Source organism: Molossus molossus, unplaced genomic scaffold, assembly GCF_014108415.1.
Source record: "Molossus molossus isolate mMolMol1 unplaced genomic scaffold, mMolMol1.p scaffold_m16_p_9, whole genome shotgun sequence".
NCBI classification, from domain to species: Eukaryota; Metazoa; Chordata; class Mammalia; order Chiroptera; family Molossidae; genus Molossus; species Molossus molossus.
In genome coordinates, this window is record NW_023425403.1 from 61,888,468 (window position 1) to 61,910,023 (window position 21,556).

The 21,556-nt window shown below is 40.5% G+C and overlaps 1 protein-coding gene across 2 annotated transcripts in view; it reads left to right on the forward strand.

Moving 5' to 3' along the window:
- Positions 1–15,484: 15,484 nt before the first annotated feature.
- The window catches only part of CDC16 (cell division cycle 16), a 35,089-nt gene continuing 29,017 nt past the window's right edge, over positions 15,485–21,556 (forward strand). The window contains exons 1-5 of one of the 2 annotated variants that reach the window (XM_036250343.1): positions 15,485–15,627; positions 18,130–18,184; positions 18,277–18,374; positions 19,302–19,340; positions 19,850–19,990. In XM_036250343.1, the coding sequence (XP_036106236.1) occupies positions 15,580–15,627; positions 18,130–18,184; positions 18,277–18,374; positions 19,302–19,340; positions 19,850–19,990 (381 nt within the window). In that variant the 5' untranslated portion in view covers positions 15,485–15,579. The remainder of the gene's footprint in view (positions 15,628–18,129; positions 18,185–18,276; positions 18,375–19,301; positions 19,341–19,849; positions 19,991–21,556) is intronic. The other variant, XM_036250344.1, reaches the window with a different exon arrangement.

Here is a 21,556-nt window from a genome sequence, read left to right on the forward strand (position 1 = left end):
TATGTACCACTGCTTTTTTATCCATTCGTCTACTGATGGACACTTGGGCTGTTTCCAGATCTTAGCTATTGTAAATAGTGCTGATATGAACATGGGGGTACATATATTCTTTCTGATTGGTGTTCCAAGCTTCTTAGGGTATATTCCTAGAAGCAGGATCACTGGGTCAAATGGAAGTTCAATTTTTAATTTTTTGAGGGAACACCATATTGTTTTCCATAGTGGCTGCACCAGTCTGCATTCCCACCAGCAGTGTACTAGAGTCCCCTTTTCTCCACACCCTCGCCAACACTTGTTGTTTGATGATTTGTTGATGGCGGCCATTCTGACAGGTGTGAGGTGATACCTCATTGTTGTTTTAATTTGCATCTCTCTGATGATTAGTGATGTTGAGCATTTCTTCATATGTCTCTTGGCCATTTGTATGTCCTGTTTGGAGAGGTGTCTATTCAGCTCCTCTGCCCATTTTTTAATTGGGTTCTTTGTCTTCCTTTTGTTGAGTTGTATGAGTACTCTATATATTTTGGAAATTAACCCCTTATCTGATGTATCATTGGCAATGATGTTCTCCCATACAGTGGGTTACTTTTCCATTTTGATGATCATTTCTTTTGCTGTGCAGAAGCTTTTTGGTTTGATGCAGTCCCATGTGTTCATTTTCTCCTTTGATTCTCTTGCCTTAGGTGATGCATCAGTGAAAATTCTGCTGCGTATGATGTCCAAAATTTTGATGCCTACATTTTCTTCTAGAATTTCTATGGATTCAAGGGTCACATTTAAGTCTTTTATCCATTTTGAGTTTATTTTTGTGTATGGTGTAAGTTGATGGTCTAGTTTCATTTCTTTGCATGTAGCTGTCCAATTTTCCCAACACCATTTATTAAAGCGGCTGTCTTTACTCTACTGTATGCTCTTGCCACCTTTGTCGAATATTAATTGAGCATATTGCCTTGGGTCCATTTCTGGGTTCTCTATTCTGTTCCACTGGTTTATATGCCTGTTCTTGTGCCAGTACCATGCTGTTTTGATTACAGTGGCTTTGTAGTATAACCTGATATCTGGTATTGTGATCCCACCTACTTTGTTCTTCTTTTTCAAAATCGCTGTGGCTATTTGGGGACTTTTTTGGTTCCATGTGAACTTTTGAAGTATTTGTTCTAGTTCTGTGAAATATGTCGTTGGTATTTTGATGGGGATTGCATTGAATCTATAGATTGCTTTGGGTAGTATGGATATTTTAATGATGTTAATTCTTCCAACCCATGAACAAGGTATGTGCTTCCACTTTTTAATATCTTCCTCTATTTCTTTTTTCAGTGTCCTGTAGTTTTCTGCAAATAGGTCCTTTACTTCTTTGGTTAAGTTTATTCCTAGGTATCTTACTTTTTTTGCCGCAATGGTAAATGGGATTGTTTTTTCAGTTTCTCTTTCTGTGAGTTCATCATTGGAATATACGAATACCATCGATTTCTTGACATTAATTTTGTATCCTGCTACTTTGCCAAATGCATTTATTTAGTCTAGTAGATTTTTGATGGAGTCTTTAGGGTTTTCTATGTATACTATCATGTCATCTGCAAATGACAGTTTCACTTCCTCCTTTCCAATTTGGATCCCTTTTATTTTTTCCTCATGTCTGATTGCTGGAGCTAAGACTTCCAGTACTATGTTAAATAAGAGTGGTGAAAGTGGACATCCCTGTCTTGTTCCTGTTCTAAATGGAAATGTTTTTAGTTTCTGCCCATTGAGCTGTAGGTCTTTCATACATGGCCTTTATTATGTCGAGATATGCTCCCTCTATTCCCACATTGCTGAGCGTTTTTATCAGAAATGGATGCTGGATTTTGTCGAATGCTTTTTCAGCGTCTATTGATATGATCATGTGGTTTTTATTCTTCATTTTGTTTATGTGGTGTATCACATTTATTGACTTGTGAATATTGTACCAACCTTGCATCCCTGGAATGAATCCCACTTGGTCATGGTGAATAATTTTTTTGATGTATTGCTGGATCCGAATTGCTAGTATTTTGTTCAGGGTTTTGGCATCTATGTTCATCAGGGATATTGGCCTGTAGTTTTCTTTCTTTGTAGTGTCTTTTTCTGGTTTTGGAATTAGAATTATGCTGGCCTCATAAAACGAGTTGGGAAGTCTTCCTTCTTCTTGAATTTTTTGAAATAGTTTGAGGAGAATGGGTGTTAGTTCTTCTTTGAATGTTCGGTAAAACTCCCCCATGAAGCCATCTGGGCCTAAGCTTTTGTTTGCTGGGAGAGTCTTGATTACCTCTTCAATTTTCTTAGTTGTTATTGGTCTGTTTGAGTTTTCCATCTCTTCCTGGTCCAGTTTCGGGAGACTGTGTGTTTCTAGAAATTTGTCCATTTCGATTGTCAAACTTGTTGCCATATAGTTGTTCATAGTAGCTGTTAATGATCTTTTGTATTTCTGTGGTGTCAGTTGTTACTTCTCCTCTTTCATTACTGATTTTGTTTACTTGGGTTCTCTCTCTTTGTTTCTTGGTGAGTCTAGCTAAGGGTCCATCAATCTTGTTTATCTTTTTGAAAAACCAGCTCTTTGTTTCATTGATCCTTTGAATTGTTTTATTGGTCTCTATGTCATTTATTTCTGCTCTGATCTTTACTATTTCCTTCCTTCTACTTGCTCTGGGGTTTTCTTTTTGTTTGCTTTCTAATTCTTTAAGTTGTGAGGTTAGACAGTGAATTAGAAATTTTTCTTGTTTCTTGAGGTAGCCCTGTAGTGCTATGAACTTCCCTCTCAGAACTGCTTTTGCTGCATCCCATAGATTTTGTGTTGTTGTGTGTTCATTTTCATTGGTTTCCAGGAAGTTTTTAATGTCTTCCTTGATTTCCTTGGTAACCCATTCATTGTTTAATAACATGCTATTTAGCCTCCATGTGTTCAAACGTCTTTCCATGTTCTTGTTGCAATTGACTTCTAGTTTCATGCCATTGTGATCTGAGAAGATGCTTGGTATGATTTCAATCTTTTTGAACTTGTAGAGATTTAGTTTGTGTCCTATCATGTGGTTTATCTTTGAGAATGTCCCATGTGCACTTGAAAAGAATGTGAATTCTGTAGTTTTGGGGTGTAATTCTCTGTAAACATCTATTAAATCCATTTGGTCTAGTGCTTCATTTAGAGTCTCTGTTTCCTTGCTAATTTTTTGTCTAGAGGATCTATCCAGTGGTGTCAACGGGGTGTTGAAGTCCCCTGCTATAATTGTATTGCTGTTGATTTCTCGTTGGAAGTCCTCCAGAAGATTTTTAATATATTTTGGTGCTCCTATATTGGGTGCATATATGTTTATCAAGGTTCTATCTTCCTGTTGGATAGATCCTTTCAATATTATGTAGTGGCTTTCTTTGTCTCTAGTTATGGCCTTCATTTTGAAATATATTTTATCAGATATGAGTATTGCTACCCCAGCTTTTTTTTCCTTTCCATTTGCTTGAAAAATTTTTTTCCATCCCTTCACTTTCAACCTATGTGAGTCTTTTGTTGTGAGGTAGGTCTCTTGGAAACAACATATAGATGAGTCATGCTTTCTTATCCAATCAACTACTCTGTGTCTTTTTATTGGAGCATTCAGTCCATTTGCATATAAGGTGATTATTGATATGTACTTGTTTATTGCCATTTTTGTTTAGTGTGGTTCTATTTTTCTTCCCATTTCTCCTGCTAATTACAGCAGTCCTTTTAACATTTCTTGCAGTGCTGGTTTGGTGCTAACGTATTCCCTTAGCCTTTTTTTGTCTGGGAAGCTCTTTATTTGACCTTCTATTTTGAATGATAGCTTTGCTGAGCAGAGTCTTGGATTCAGATCCTTGTTTTTCATGACCTTGATTACTTCATGCCATTCCCTTCTGGCCTGTAGTGTTTCTTGTGAGAAGTCAGCTGAGAGCCTTATGGGGTTTCCTTTGTAGGTAACCTGTTGTTTATCTCTTGCTGCTTTTAGGATTCTCTCTTTGTCTTGAATTTTTGGCATTTTAATTACTGTGTGTCTAGGTGTGTGCCTGTTTGGGTTCTTCTTACTTGGGGCTCTCTGTGCTTCTTGAACTTGAATGAATGCCTTCTTCCTTCACCAAATTAGGGAGGTTTTCTGTCACTATTTCTTTGAATATATTCTCTAACCCTTGCTCATTTTCTTCTTCTTCAGGGACTCCTATGATGCGAATATTATTACGTTTCCAGTTGTCCCACAGTTCTCTTAAGCTGTCTTCCTGGTTGTTGTTGTTGTTTTTATCCTCACCGGAGGACATTTTTCCATTTTTTGCTCAGGTAGAGTGGGAGGGAGAGAGAGGAACAGAGAGAGAGAGAGAAACATCGATGTGAAAGGGACACATCGAGTGGCTGCCACCCACACAACCGACCAAGGCCGGGGACAAACTGCAACCGAGGTACGCGCCCTTAGCGGGAACCGAACCTGGGTCTCTCAGGACCGCAGGTGGACGCTCTAACCGCTGAGCCAAATCGGCCAGGGGTGTCTTCCTGGTTTTTAATTGTTTTTTCCTTTTGGTTTTCTGATTGGTTGATTTTTTCTACCCTGTCTTCTAATTCACTGATCTGGTCCTCAGCTTCCTCTACTCTGCTTTTTAGACTTTCCAATGTGTCTTCCATTTCTGATACGTCATTTTTTATCTCTTCTTGGTGGTTTTTAATTTCGAATTGGTTTATTTTCAGCATCTCTATGTCCTTACTCATGCTGTTGAGCTTCCTCAAGATCATGGCTCTGAATTCTAGCTCTGTTAACTTGCCTTACTGCTCCACATTGATCTCATCTTCGGTGGAAGTCTCTTGTTCTTTCATTTGGCTTCTGTTTCTGTGTTTCACCATTTTGGCTATCACAGTGGGCTTTGGAGCCTGTCAAGTTTTCCCTGTGGGTGTTGGTGTTCTGCTGTTTGTGGCTCCCTCTCCTGGGTTTGGATGAGGCAGGGAGGACCCACTTTAGACACCACTGTCAAGTCTTACTTTCCTGGTTAAAGTTGCTAGCCCAGGAAAGGTACTGTTATCCTCTAGCTTTTTGCCTGGAGGCTAGCAGTCCTGGTTACTTGAAGAGTTTTGGGTTGTCAGTTGATTGAAAAACTCCCTCAGGTGCTCAGCATAAGGGGATTTCCCGAGGGTGGGGCAGATGCAGGTTGTTTATGAGCCTCAATTAGCATTTCAATGGCCCATAGGGTGGGGTTGGATCTCTGAGGGAGGGGCTGCTGCCTCTCCCCAGAGCCCTAGGAAGGAACAAGATGGCCACCGTCCTGCGTGGCTGCAACTCAGCAAAAGCTCTGAGCGCCCTCCAAATCCCGAGTGTCCCCACACAGTTCCAGTCCAGTCTGCCCTCCCTCTGCCGGAGCCCAAGGTGAGTGGCTGTGGCTTTTTTGGCCTCTGTCCCGGCTCTGTGCTGTGCAGCTGCTTGGGAGTGTAACCCGAGGTCTCTGCTCCCAGCTAAGGCCACTGCTGTCTGTGGGCTCCCAGCCCCCATCTCGCGCCTTTGCAAGCGTACCAGGATAGAGTCAGTGTCCCTGGTTATATGGTCCTTGCAAACTGCTTTTCTGTTGCTTTTGCCCGTCGATTTGTCTGTGTTATAGTTGTAATTCCAGTTTGGTTCTGAGAGATGGTCTGTGTAGCTTCTGTTTACTCTGCCACTATTTTGGAATCCCCAGTAAGGTGTTTCTTTCACCGTCTCTCCTCGTTGTTTTTGCAGCTTCATCCTCTCTCTTCATCATCCCAGCTCCTACCACAACAGTGGGCACATGAGACAAAAATATACAGGGGAATGAATCAATGAGAAGAATACTTTATATTAAAAGGTGCTTTCCTGAATTTGAAATTCAAACTGAGACTGATGACCACTCCTTGGCTAATAATGAAGTTTGTCTCTGCTTAACACAACATCGGAGATTTATTCACCTAATTTGATACATTTAGACAGATAACGAGGTAACCAGCTAGAGAAGACATTTGTGAATTGGATGTTTACCCTGATGTAAAGGCCTAGTCAGGCCTGCCACCTTCACGTGACCAGCTGCCTGTGTCCACAGACTGCAGAGCTGCAGTGGGGCACTGGTCATTGTTATGTCCTGCAGATAGCGTGGCAGGATGTGCTGGCTGCCAGTTAGAACTAGATGCTATGCCCAGGGGACATGGCTTGCTGCAGGCAGCTTTGCAGTCATAGCAATGCTGCGGTTTCAGGAGGTGACGGTTGGAGACACAGAGACATGGGAAAGCCTCTCAGGCACCCCTCTGCCTAGAAGAACTTTATCTGCACAGGCAGAAGAAGGTCACCCGCCTAACCTGAGGGCATTTTCCCGGGAGAAGCTCCCCCTGCACTGAGCAAACACCACGCTGATGTTATCAGGGTGCTCATTTTCCCAAGCCTCAAACCCAGGGCCTCAGCAAGATGACTCCCCAGCAATAGACTCAATCATTCCCAGGGTGGAAGAAGAAGGAGCCATATACTAAACCTGACAAACTCAAGGGAGGTCTGCATGGCAGGCCTTACAAACTCAGAAACTGAAAGTAACCACATAGGATGGTCTGAGCATAGAAATTCTTTCATATATGTGGAATATAAAACTGAAACTCATAGACACAGACAACAATGATGGTTACCAAAGGGAAGGGGGTGGGAGGATAGTAAAGGGTAAAGGGGCCAAATATATGGTGACAGAGGGTGATTTGATTTGGGGTAGTGGGCACACAATGCAATATACAGATCATGCATCATAGAAGTGTACACTTGAAACCTATATAATCTTATTAACCAATGCCACCCCAATAACTTTAATTTTAAAAAATCCTAACTAAATGAGGGGTATGGTGGGTAGTCATGTTCTAGGCCTATAGCTTCCTCGACAAAAGTTGATCTTTAAGTGAACCTATCCATTGTCTTTTTGCATCTAAGATAACATACCTTTAAAATGTCAAAGACCCTTCAAGGCACAACCGCTGGCACCAGAACATGAGACCCCCAGAACCCCTCATTGTTATCTTGTTCCCACAGACCATCTCTATGTGCTATAAATGTTAATTGTTAACTATCCTGGACCCACCAATGTAAAAGAAGTATGTCTTTTCTATTTTGCTGTCTATCCAATCCCAGAGATTTTCTCGCTTTGCTTTCTCCTGTCCCCTCAATCGACCACCAATGAATTTCATGTAATCCTCCTTATATCTCCACCTTTGACTGTAATGTATAAAATACACTGCAAAACTGCCATTCTCTGGAGCATTTTCTCTATTCATTGAAATTTTGCTCCCTGGTAATTGTAATCAGTTCAGCTCAAATAAACTCGTAAAAAATCTCTCCAGGTTTGGATGTTTCCTACACCGACTCTGGTGTTCCTGCGATGTCCCAGGGGAATGAGTTAGCTGTGACTCTCACTGACGTGGAAATGCCCCCAGTCACATGCTCTAACTTTGACCAACTGAATAAATCAATAAACCAACCAACAGTATTCCATAATGGAAATAGGCTCAAATAATACACCACATACACTCAACTGTGAGAGGCCAGGCAAAACAATGAAGTAATCAGTTTTCCAGTGCTCAAGTGAACACGGTCACAGGAGCAAGCAACAGGCAATACTCTGAAAATTCAGAGATAATCATCTGCCCCCAAGTACTTCCCTCAGAACTTGCATTTGCCTTAAAATCCCACAGTTAGAGACACTACTGAGTAAGATAGCAGAAGTCTTTGTTGGCCCAACGTTTGCCTTTTAGCTGTGTTTGGAACTGACTGGCTCTGTGACATTGCACAGGCACGTTATCCTTGCAGGGTCTCATTTCCCATGACAGTAGATATCACACGCTGCACATTTATAAACCAACAGACAGCTCCCATTTAAATGAATAAACATTTATCTATCAAACATTATTTAGCTGGATAAAAGTTAATTCAGAGGACAGTTATTAATCAAGAAGATTTTGTTTTCTCAAGAGCCTCTGTTTCTTGCATTATCAAACAGAGCCTTCTCGGGGTGCTGCTGTCCAAACAGGTGGAAGGGCTTGCTCACTGAGCTTCCACGGCCTGCCGCTACTGGAGACCCTGGCAGCCCACCAGGGCCAGATGGATCCAACTGATCAGTTTTTAGGTCGGTGTTTGGTTCAGACCCTTAGTCACATACCTGCAGCAAGCACATGAAGACATGGAGAAATGCACAGTAAGTCAAGGTGTGATGTTTGGACAGACGTTATTTTGAAATTTGTACAACAGTCATTATAAAATGACACCAGACATGTTTATAAATAATTGACTTCTTAATACTTACATCAGAGCCTCAATATTTTTTCAATTTCAGCCAACAGGAGTCTACCAATTCTTAAATTACTCTCCTGTGGTAACAACGTCACATTACTTCTCAATTCAACAAGCAAGAGCATTGTTCTGTCTTCATTTCAGAGTAATTTAAATCCTTGAGAAACTACTTGATGTTTAATATTCTGGTCATACTCAAAACCCATGCCTTGTTTTCCTGACTGTATTTCATGGACTAATTGAAGGAAGAAATCATTTTAAAAAAAACAAAACAGAAAAACAGACATATATATGTAATTTTACAAAATTTAGTATTGGATAGGAATATCGACACGCAGCTGTTCTTCAGTATTCAGCTGACTTCAGACAAGTTAATTGCATATTTCTTTTCTTAATTTTTATTTACTGATTTGAGAGAGAGTGGGGGGGGGGATTTGCTGTTCCACTCATTCATGCATCTGACGGTTGTTCCTTGTAAGTGCGCTGAATGAAGATTAAACCCATGACCTTGGCATATCAGGACGACACTCTAAACAACTGAGCTACCCAGCTATAGGGACTTCAGACTAGTTAACATGACAGAAATATCATGGGTTAAGAGTTCAGAACTCCTTGGATGAAAGTTTATCATTGTCTAATGTAAAATCTGATTTGACTGATATCAGTATCCTGTTCTCTTTCTTCTTTTTTTTTTTATTCATTAATTTTTGTTACAGATGTTTCTCCTTTTCCCCCCACTGATTCCCCCTCCCTCCCTGCCCTGTCCCCAGCTTTGTTGTCCATGTCCATTGTTCATGCATACATGCATATAAGTTCTGTGGTTTATCTCTCCCCCACCACCTCCTCTTCTGGGGATTGTCAGTCTTTACCCCACTTCCACGTCTCTGGGACTACCCCATTCCTCAGACTGTTATGTTCATTATATTCCACAAATAAGTGAGATCATATGATACTTGTCTTTCTCTGTTTGGCTTGTTTCATTTAGGATGATACTTTCCAGGTCTCAAAGGATAAGAGATCTTTCTTCTTACAGCTGCATAGTACTCCATTGTGTATATGTACCACTGCTTTTTTATCCATTCGTCTACTGATGGACACTTGGGCTGTTTCCAGATCTTAGCTATTGCAAATAGTGCTGCTTCAAACATGGGGGTACATATATTCTTTCTGATTGGTATTTCAGGCTTCTTAGGGTATATTCCTAGAAGTGGGATCACTGGATCAAATGGAAGTTCAATTTTTAATTTTTTGAGGTAACACCATATTGTTTTCCATAGTGGCTGTACCAGTCTGCATTCCCACCAGCAATGTACTAGAGTCCCCTTTTCTCCACACCGTCGCCAACACTTGTTTGAAGATTTGTTGATGGCGGCCATTCTGACAGGTGTGAAGTGATACCTCATTGTTGTTTTAATCCTGTTCTCTTTCTATACATGATTCTTCATTGTCCCATTTTAAAGACAGTGGAGATTACTCCTGCAGAAAAACAGGCAATTTGAGGGACATAAGGTAAGCCACCCTGTCCACTGCCCCATGTCACCCTGCTGTGCCTTGCAAGTAGTTTCTAGCAGATATGTGAGTGGTGACATCTGATTGGTACATTCAGGTCGCAGGTGTAGATGGGAGGCAGTGAGTGGAGGGACTATTGTGCTCAACACACACACATACTCACCATGGTTGTACATCTTAAATTCCTGCAGCCTATAAACTGCAACTATCCTGCACCTGGTGAATCTGGTGAGGTCCACTGGCTATTGTTTTATTTTGCATCCTTGGTTAGAACCCTGAAGACGAATGAATGTGGCAGTTATACAGTCCACAGATAGTGATCACATGCATGGCGAAATGAAAGGCAGCGAAAGCAAATTCAAATCCAGATTATGTTGTTATTCCAGAAAGATAAATGCCTGCTCCATCCATAGTAGGAGTCCAGTGTAGTCAACAGGCCATGCAGTAGCTGGCTGGACCTTGGTACCCAGGACCCATGAAGGCTCAGGACTGCAGGCCTGGCTGCGAAGCAACGGAGCATCTGAGGTGAGGGAAGGTCATGCCACCATCTCACTGCCACCAAGGCCACTGACAGAGAAGAAGGAATGGCCTGGTCAGTGTGGCTCAGTGGACTGAGCATCATCCCATGGACTGAGAAGTCCCAGTATGATTCTTGGTCAGGGCACATGCCTGGTTGTGGGCTCAATTCCCAGTGGGGTGCATGCAGGAGGCAGCTGATTGATGTTTCTCTCTCATATCGATGTTTCTATCTCTCCCTTCCTCTCTCTCTCTAAAAAATCAATGAAAACATATTTTAAAAAATTATAACTAAACTACAGAACAACAATCATTCACAAATGCCTGAAATCTAGCTGAATGGAAGTCCTACAACTAGAGATTTAAAGAAGAAGCCACATCGAGACTGGTAGGAGGGGTGGAGATGGGGAAGGGGATGGTCCCACAACCACTTGTGGTGGATAAACATCTGGAGGGATATCTCAGATACAGTGATACCCCCTGAGGAGCAAGGGGTCTCAGCCCCACACCAGGTCCCCCAGTCCAAGGTTCCAGTGCTAGGAAGACAAGTCCCCATAACTTCTGGCTATAAAAATCAGCAGGGATTGTGGCTGAGTGAGACTGTGGGCTGTTGGAGCCCCAAGTAGTTCCTCTTAAAGGGCCTGTGCAGGGACTTATTAGGACTCACTCCCTCTGAGCTCCAAAACTGGGCAGCAGCTTAAAAGGTACCAGGGACATACAGGGGGAAAATGAATTGTCGGGCATCAGGGTGAGAGCTTGGGGGGAAGCTTTCTGCCAGACAAAAATGCTAGAAGCCATTGTTCTTTTTCTGAGACTTATCCCCTCCCCCTGCCACAGAGCTGGCAGTGAGGGACCATAACTGAGTTTCCATCAACCAGACTCCCCTGCTGATTCCCGGAGACCCTGCTCCACCCTACCTGTGAGCCCATGCAAGCTGTTTCCAGTAGCTTTTCTATACAAATGACCTGTCTTGGCTCATGCTTCAGACTCTTCTAAAATCTCTCAAACAAGCAGCATGTGGCCTCAGTATGCCTCATACCTCACAATAAGTGGCTCCAGGTCCAGCACCATCAGCAGCCAGCCTTGGTTCACAGCTTGGCCTCTCCTGGGCACCTCCAAGCCCAATACACAGCAGCCATCTGCAGATTGCTTTGTAACTCATGCCAGGTGGCCACAGGCAGAATATAGGCAGTGGATGACCTTGGCCTACACCTTCCAAGAGGCCCTAGAGCCAGCACACCCAGTGGACAGATTCTGACTACATCGAAGCACCACCACCCAACCACCTCCACAAGCGACAGACTCAGGGGTGAACTCAGTGGGCATCAGAGCCCTACTGAAGTAGGTCCTGCTCTGTGGAGTGGGCCTCTGCACAGCTGATCCTCCATGGTGGTCGATGGTCACAGCCTATCCTTGCAGCTAATTGGCCTGGGAGTAAATCTGTCCCACTGATGTGCCAACAACAATTAAAACTCAACTACAACAGAAGGGTGTACACAGCCCATACAGGGGGCACACTTGGAGTACTTAGCTTGGGTGATCAGAGAAGTTGTGCCACTTGACCCTACAAAACACCTACTACATTAGGCCATTCTACCAAGCCCAGGAGATGTAACCACTCTTACCTAATACATAGAAACAAACACAGGGAAGCTGCCAAAATGAGGAGGTAAAAAAAAGTCCCAAATGAAAAAACAGAACAGAACTCCAGAAAAAGAACAAAACAAAATGGAGACAAGCAATTCACTAGATGCAGAGTTCAAAACACTGGTTATAAGGATGCTCTGTGAACTTAGTAAGAACTTCAACAGCATAAAAAAGGACTAGAAACCATAAAAAAAGAACCAGTCAGAAATGAAGACTATGCTAACGGAAATGAATAATTTAAGAAAATCAATAGTACTGTAGATGAAGCCAAGAATCAAACCAGTAATCTGGACTAAAAGAAAGCAAAAAATACCCAATCAGAACAATAAAAATAAAAAAGAATGTAAAAAAAAAAAAAAAATGAGAATAGCATAAGGAGCCTCTGGGACAACTTCAAACATACCACCATTCACATCATGGAGGGACCAGACGAAGAGAGAGAGCAAGAAATTAAAAACCTATTTGAAAAAATAATGATGAAAAACTTCCCTAACCTGGTAAAGGAAATAGACATACAAGAAGCACAGAGAGTCCCAAACAAGATGAACTCAAAGAGGCCCACACCAAGACACATCACAATTAAAATGCAAAAGGTTAAAAACAAAGAGAGAATCTTAAAAGCAGCAAGAGAAAAGCAGTGAGTTACCTAAAGAAAGCTCCCAGAAGATTGTCAGCTGATTTCTGAATGGAAATTTTGAAGGCCAGAAGGGATTGGCAAGAAATATTCAAAGTGATACATGAAACCTTAAAGCATTTTCTTCAAGAAGAAGAAGAAGAAAAGATAAAAAATATGAACAATAAAATGACAATAAATACATGTCTATCAATAATTGAATCTAAAAAATAAAGTAAGCAGAACAGAAACAGACTCATAGATACAGAGAACATTTTGGCTGCTGCCAGATGGGAAGGGGTGTTGCGAGGATGGGTGAAAAGATGAAGTGAGTCAGAAGTACAAATTGGTAGTTACAGAATAGCCATGGGGATGTAAAGTACAGCATAGGGAATATAGTCAATGATATTCAAATAATTATGTATGGTGTCAGATGGGTACAAGATTTATCAGGATGATTCTTCGCAAGTTATATAATGTCTAATCACTGGGTTGTACACCTGAAACTAATATAATATTGTATGTCAGCTGTACTTGAAAAGTAAAAAATGATTTAAATTAAAAAATATATAATTTAATGCAATATATACTGATATACATATAGTGTGACGCAAAAGTAGGTTTACAATTGTTCATATGAAAAACAATACAATCAATAAAAAGCAATAATATAAGAATACACTCTGTTTTGCATACTCACAACTGTAAACCTATTTTTGCCCCACCTGAATTATATATAATTATAAAAATATGTTCAGCATTATTCTAAGTTCTTTACATGAATTATCTCATTGAATTCTTATATGCATCAATCTTATAATGTATGAGATATTATAAACCTCATTTTACAAATGAGAAAAATTACACACAGAGAGGTTGAGAAACTTCCCAAAATCTGAACCAAGGCAGTCTAACTCCAGGGCCCTTTTCTCACCAAACAGCACACTTGTCTCCCTCATGGTATGGCCCTGCAGGATGGTTCTGAGTTTTTTCATACGTCTTCCTTGGCCTCCACTTTTATTACACTTCTGCCTCTGGCTGTATTTTAGAGGTCTTCCCTTCCCACCTCATGGCTATCCTCCAATAAGGAGCGGGTAAATAACTTGGCTACAGTGTTGGAAAGATGAGATGGTTCTCAAAAGGTTGTCCATGTACTTTTAGTTGGTTTCCAGTAGGAAAGGTGAATTTTTTAACCTTGTCTTAATAAAGGCATGCCTTTGGGTGGTTGACTTGGTAGGTAATGTGTTGGGCAGAACAACAGCCCACAAGGTGCCCATGCCTAATTCCTGAACTTGTGAATATGTTACCTCAAATGGCAAAAAAGGACTTTGTATGTGATTAAGTTAAGGATTTTATTTATTTATGACACATCAATTGGTTGTCTCCTATACAACCCCAACTGGGGCCAGGAATTGAACCTGCAACCCAGGTATGTGCCGTTGACCGAGAATTGAACCTGAGACCCTTCTGTCCAAGGGTCAGTGTTTTAGCCACTGAGCCAAACTGGCCAGGGCAAGGTAAAGATTTTAAATGAGGCAATCATTCTGGGTTATTTGGGTGGGTGCAAGGTCCTTATAAGTGAGAGAGGCAGGAGGGAGGGTCAGAGTCAGAGAGAGATTTGAAGATGCTACTCTGCTGGCATTGAAGATGAAGAAGCCATGAGTAAAGGAATGCTGGTGGCCCCTAGAAGCAGAAAAAGGCAAGGACTGTATCCTCCAATAGAGCCTCTAGAAGGAAAACAGCTCTGTCAACACCTTGATGAGCCTGGTGAGACCCATGTTAGGTAGTGACTGGAGATTAGGAAACAAAATTAGAACTCTGCCAAATGCTTACAAGGTCAGGGTGGTTTGACTAATAGAGAACATTCTATTTATTTTCCTCTTCTTACATTCTCCCCCAGCGTTTTTCCTCCTATTCTGTCTAAACTGACCTAACAGAATTCTTGCCAAAGGCAGGCCAGGGTGATTAGACATTATGTGGAGGATGGTGGGAGATGGGGAATTTGGTCATATATGAGAGGGGGATATTGGCTAAACTGAAAGAATTCTTACTAAAATTGGATGATGCAAGAAAACATGGAAGTCCAAAAGTCAGGCCTAGCTGAAAAGGAGTTCAGCCATTTTCCTAGCAGGGGAGCCTGAGTAGGGTTTGGTGGATGAGAGGATCTTTGTCAATGGTATCATAAAATATGTGGTCTTTTGTGGCTGGCTTCTCTCACTAAGCATACTGCATGTTGCAGCATGTGTCAACACTTAATTCATATTTATTGCTGAATAATACTCCATTGTATGGATTCAAAGTTTTACTAGATCAGTTGTTGTTGTTGTTGTTGTTGTGGTTGTTAGTTTTTACTTGTTTTTGATCACAGTGTTCTTTACCTGAGGTTGAGGAATGAGTCTTCTGGGTTTGTTTGCCAAAGGACAACCTGAAAGAGACACTTGGGTGTGATGACAATAGTAAAAGTTTATTTATATACATCCCCTGTCAGGATTTGGTGCGTGTGCTCATTTAAACCTCACAACCAGTCTCTGAGGGGGGTACCCTTCCTTTTACCCATGAGGGAAAAAAAAGGAGGCACATTTGGAACCAAGGGACTTACCCAACACGAGGGAAATGGGGCTGAACTCAAACCAGGCCTGGACTCTGGGTGCTCGCGCCCCACGGAGAACGAGTTACTGAGTGAGCGATGCAGGGACACGCAAATGGGCTGCGCGCACCAGAGCAGTGGAATCGCGGAGAAAAGACCTCCAGAGTCATTCACAAATCCCCGCAACCCAAGGCCTAAAGAGCGCCTCGGAACCAACGGTGCAACCCCGTGCCTGGCGGAGGGGATGCGTTTGCGGAGGACTTCCGGGGCGAGGCCTGGCCGGGAGCGGAAGAACCCCGGCGGCTGCAGCGCGGTCACTGGGAGTTTGGCCGGGCTCAGGGCGATCGCGGCGCGAGGCTGGGGTCCGGGTCCGCTCAGCGGGCAAGGGGAAGGAGGGTGCGCGGCGAAGGACTCTCAGACGGACTCCGGGCCGCGCGGCCATGAACCTGGAGCGGCTGCGCGAGCGTGTTCGGCAGTACCTGGACCAGGTGGGCTGTCCGACTCCGGGAGCGCGGGCTCCGGGACTCGTGCGGGGAGCCCACCCCGAGCCCTTTTCCGCAGGAGTAACTGCGGTTGGGGATTTGGTGGTGCGGGGCTCGGCCGGGCCTAGGCTTTCGTTCTAGGGTAAAGCATCCTCGGGGTGGGATCCAGTCCCCCTGCCCTCTCTGCAGCCGGGAGGACGAGGGACACTGAAATTGAAAGCCACCTAAACTCAGGGTGAGCCTTACAGGTGCTTAAGGTCCCGTTCTGCAGCTGGCCTGACTCAGATGCTCAGTTCAGATTTACTGTTAAGTGGAAGTTGAATTATTTTAGGAGGAAAGGTGCAGGGTGGCCTTTGAATTTAACTAGCTAATGAAAATTTTTCAGGAAGTTGTCTTTCTTATTTGGCCGAATTCAAGTGAATAAAGATACAAACAAGCTTATTGTCTCAAGTCAGTATCTTAAACTACATTCTGTGTTCCCTGCACTGCCTTTCAATGAACTGCAAACTGTTTAAGGAAAAGTGTCTCCAGAATCAGCAGCATCAGTTTAATCTACGATGTCACTTAAATTGTAGTAAAATGTATGTTCTCCCAATAAATTGGAAACCAAGGAAGGGAGAGAAAAAAAAAGCATGTTTAATGTGAGATGTTCAGGATTGGTTGTGAAATGATGTTGCCAAAATGTTTGCAGTACTTTGGAGGGCTGTATTTTGGTTTACCATAAGTCAATTGAACAAATGATTCCTGAGCACATTTTCTTTGGCCCTGGGGATGCAGTGAGAAATGAGACAGGCCTGGTTTCCACCCTTGGGACACTTACATTGAGCAGATTTGTAACCATCTCATAAGCATTCCTCCTCCCAAATTGGCACCTGTGTTCCTAGTTTGCATCCAGGAGGACTAAGGCAAAGACTGTAGAAAAATTGAAAACCATTGCTAATGATTAGATATTGCGAAATAATCATTTGAATAATCTGTTTTAGATGCCTGCTGATAATTTGTTTTCTATTTTTAAAACTATTTTTTTCCAACCCCTCACCACCTCCTCTTTGACAACTCTCACCTTGTTCTCTGTATCTATGGGTCTGTTTCTGTTTTATTTGTGTGGGTTTTTTTTTTTTTTTAAGATTTCGTTTATAAGTAAAATCATAGGATATGTGCCTTTCTCTGTCTGATTTATTTCACTTAGCATCATATCCTCTAGGTCCATACATGTTGCAAATGGTGAGATTTCATTCTTTTTTATTGTTGAGTAATATTACACACACACACACACACCGTATCTTCTTTGTACATTCATCTACTTATGTACACTAGGTTGCTTTCTTATTTTGGCTATTATAAGTATCCTGAAATGATCATAGGAGTGCATATATCTTTTTGAATTAGTGTTTTGGTTTTCTTCAGATAAATACCCAGAAGCAGAATTACTGGGTCATAAGGTAGTTCCATTTTTAATTTTTTGAGGAAACTCCATACTATTTTTGATATTGACTGCACCATTTTGCAGTCCCACCAACAGTGTGTGAGGGTTCCCTTTTTATCCACATTGTCACCAGCACTTATTTGTTGATTTATTGATGATATCCATTCTGACAGGTGTGAGGTGATATCTCATTTTAATTTACATTTCCCTGATGATTAGTGATATTGAGTATCTTTTCATTTCTTTTGGCATCTGTATATTTTGTTTGGAGAAATGTTTATTTAAATTCTGTGCTCCTTTAATTGGATTATTTGCAGTTTGGGTGTTAAATTGTCTGAGTTCCTTAGATTATTTTGGATATTAACCCCTTATCGGATATATCACTTGTGGATATCTTCTCCCATTAGGTAGGTTGTCTTTTTGCTTTGTTGCTGGTTTCCTTTGCTGTGCAAAAACTTTATTTTGATGTAGTCCCATTTTGTTTATTTTTCCTTTTGTTGTCCTTGCCCAAGATATATCCAAAAAAATATTTCCAAAAGTGATGTCAAAGAGTTTATTGCCTATGTTTTCTTCTAGGAGTTTTATGGTTTTAGGTCTTAAATTTAATTCTTTAATCCATTTTGAGTTTATTTTTTAATATGGTCCGATTTCAGTTTTTTTGCATGTATCTGTTCATTTTTTTAGTGCCACTTATTGAAGAGATCATCTTTAACCCATTGTATATCCTTGCCTCCTTTGTCATAGATGAATTGACCATATAAGTGAGGATTTATTTCTGAGCTCTATATTTCATTGATCTATATCTCTGTTTTTATGCTAGTACTTGCTGATACCTTTATGCAGTGTATAAGTTTATTTTAAAAACTGCCTTCTTGAACTGTATATATTAATGATCTTACAATAGTTTTTGTATTATACCATTGAACTAAAACTCACCCAGCTAAGATATAAGATATGATAGACCTCTACTACATATAAAAAAATTATTGTTTTGAGATGTTGACGTATTATACAGCATTCTATTAATAGATAGCTGTTTAAAAGTTGAAATAACAGAGCAATTATCACTTTTTTTTATACAGCAACAGTATCAAAGTGCTCTGTTTTGGGCAGATAAAGTAGCTTCACTCTCTCATGGTAAGTGACAAATTCTAATTTTATTTCCTATCTTTAAAAATCTTTCTATTTTACCTTGTACCTCTGACCAATTGTGTGATTTTTCTCTCCAGAGGAACCCCAGGATATTTATTGGTTGGCTCAGTGTCTTTACTTGACAGCACAATATCATAGAGCAGCTCATGCACTTCGGTCACGAAAACTAGACAAAGTAAGTGATTGTATGAATTTTAAAGCTTGTCAAAGCTTTTAAAAAATGTCATTAGATTAGTATTGTAGGTGTATGTTTTATTTATGTCAAAATTACATAAAAGGATTCAGTTGTTCTATTCCTAATCTTAGTCACCTTTTTTTCTTCCTAACTCGAGTCACCACATTTTGAAAATTCTGTTTTCTAAATAGCTCTGAAACTATGGATAGTCCTTTCTATCTCATTACCACTCATACACATCAGGCCTTTAATTCATCTGTTTTGTTTTGTCTCACCTCTTGTCTCTCTTTTCCAGTAACATCTTTCCTACTTTCTACCTTCCCTGTCTCCAGTTCATCTTTTAAATTATCTCAGGGGTGGTCTTCCTAAAACACAGATCTAATTATGTCACTCATAACATCCCTCAGTGATTTCTCATTTCCTACAGGATAAAATCACATGCATTAATAGATTCCCAGGATCCTTTATGATTTCTCGCCAGTCTACTGCTAACCTTCCACCACCATCAGTACATGTAACACGTATTCCAGTCATACTGAATAATTGTACTGCTTTAGACCTGTGGCGATTATTCAGACTCAGTGCCTGGAATGCTGACCCCACTCCTCATTTACACTCTTCCCTGCAGATGTTTTCTTCAAGTGGCTAGTAGTTTTTATGCCCTTCTTTCATAGTTTGTGAAAGAAACTGCTGTGTTTATGTCTCCCCTGCTAAAGGGCAGGTCCTTACTCCTTTTTGAATCCTCGGTACTTAGTCAACAGTAGGTTTATGATGACTGTGGGTTAAAAAGATTGGATTTTTTTCTCTGCAAGAATAAAAGGAGAAATTATGAAAATAGTTTTTTTTATTTCACCCTTATAGTTTTCTTTTAGAGTGAAGATGCATATTATCTTGACCACTATTTTAATAGATTAATTTCTTTCCTAGTTGTATGAATCATGCCGCTACCTTGCAGCTAGATGCCATGTAAGTGTGCCCTTAGTTTTCTTTTTATTTGGTAAAAGTTTAATTATGTGAATGTTATGCATTCCTCACATATGTGTGAGAATTCTAATGATGGAGTTTGGCAGGTTAATATTTTGTGAGGAAATATTCTTTTCTTTAATATTGTTTGTATCAAGTATTGATTCTCTATATGCATGAAGAAAATTCTACTCTAGACATTTTAAACTTAACTATTGAATGGGTATACTATTCATTTACCTTTTAAAATCTATAGTATTGCCCTGCTGGATGAATTGGTTGGAGCCTCATCCCATACACCAAAAGGTTGCGGGTTCGATTCCCTGTTGGGGCACATATCTAGGTTGCGAGTTTGGTCTCTGGTCAGGGCGCATGTGGGAGACAGCTGATTGATGTTTCTCTCTCTTTCTCTACTTTTCTCTCTAAAAAAATAAATAAAATCTATAGTATTTGTATCTATGTCTAGTGTTAGAAGTCATGGCTAACAAGTGGTAATTCTGTTTTTTACATAGTATGCTGCAAAAGAGCATCAGCAGGCTCTCGATATTCTTGATATGGAGGAGCCAATCAATAAACGATTATTTGAGAAGTACTTAAAGGATGAAAGTGGCTTGAAAGACCCCTCCAATGACTGGGAAATGTCACAGTCTTCTGTAAGTGATACTGTAATAAGAATGCTTCAGTAACATCAATAAGAATCACCCACACAACATAACAAGCATAAATTCTATCTTTTGCTTGAGTTTAACCATGTTAAAATACTTTGGTTGCCAACTTATTAAATTTGCTCACTGAAATTCAAAAAGATTTCAAGACATTTCTGAGCTATCAGTTGGAAGCTGTAATTTTGTTCTCAGATGCTTGAATCTGAACTAGGCTGACTTGAGATCTTCCTCTCTCATATTTGAGGTCTTAAATCACTCCCCACAGGTGGCATAATCTTTACCCTTACTGTGTTTCAACAGTTTGTATCTCCCTCCAAGAAACTTTGATTACTATAGGTTGTTTTTTTCTAGGGGGTGGTTTGGTGTTTCTATGTATGATAGCTTATGTATTCCAATTTGTATACTTCCTATCTGCATGGAATTACAAGTTTTTTGCTGGCGGAGATTATATAATAAATGACATCCACAGCCAGATTACTAATCTGGATTGTTATTCTTTCTTTCTTTTTTTTTTTAAAGAGAGAAGAAAGGAGAGAGAGATAGAAACATCAATGAGAAAGAGAAACATCAAGAGAAGCCTCCTACACATCCCTTACTGGGGATCGAACCTGCAACGCAGGCATGTGCCCTGATTGGGAATCGAACCGGGAACTCTCAGTCCATGGGACAACTCCCAATCCACTGAGCCACACTGGCAGGGCTATTTTTTTGTTTTTTAACAGCTTTCTCAAAAAATAATCCACATGTCATGTAATTCATTCATCTAAAGTGTACAATTGCTTGACTTTCAGTATATTCACAGAGCTGTATAACTCTTACAAATCAATTTTAGAATGTTGTTGTTATTTCAGAAAGAAACTCTGGACTGCTTAACTGTTACCCATCAACTCCTCCATTTTTTCAGTTATTTCTTATAACAGTTATTAAGGAATTTGGAAAAATGTAGGAGTATTATACATTTTTAGGTGTATTTCTCTTCCTCTCTTGACTATTTGTTAATTATATGCTAAGAAATGCATATTCATTTTTCTGCTAAGACATGCATTTATGAGGGAGCTTGATATTATTATATTTGGACCTCTTATCCATGAACTTATCTGCTTAGAAATACATGATTTATTTGTAATATGTTATCATTTATTTTATAGAATTAGTTTTTTTTTTACAACTCATTGGATAATGCATAAATCTAAGATTCTCTCATAAGGTCCTCCAGTATTTTTAAAATTTTGATTTTATGATGAATCTTCTTCATTCCTTTACCAGTTTTAGCTTCCCCTCTACATAAGCTCATTTATGTATTTCTTGAGGGTCAGACTCTGGAACATCAATCAGATTTTTTCGTTCTCTTGTTAATGATAATTGTGCGGTAACTACTGTGTAAGCACTTTGCCATGTGTTAACTCTACAGAGAGTATTACCTCTACTCTTCACAGAGCCCTGTAAGTTAGATGAGAAAAGGATACTGAGGCCAAGAGAGGTTACATCACCTGCCCAAGGTCACTAGTAAGTGTCAGAGCAGGTTTTTGAACTCAGGTCAGTTTAATTCCAGGA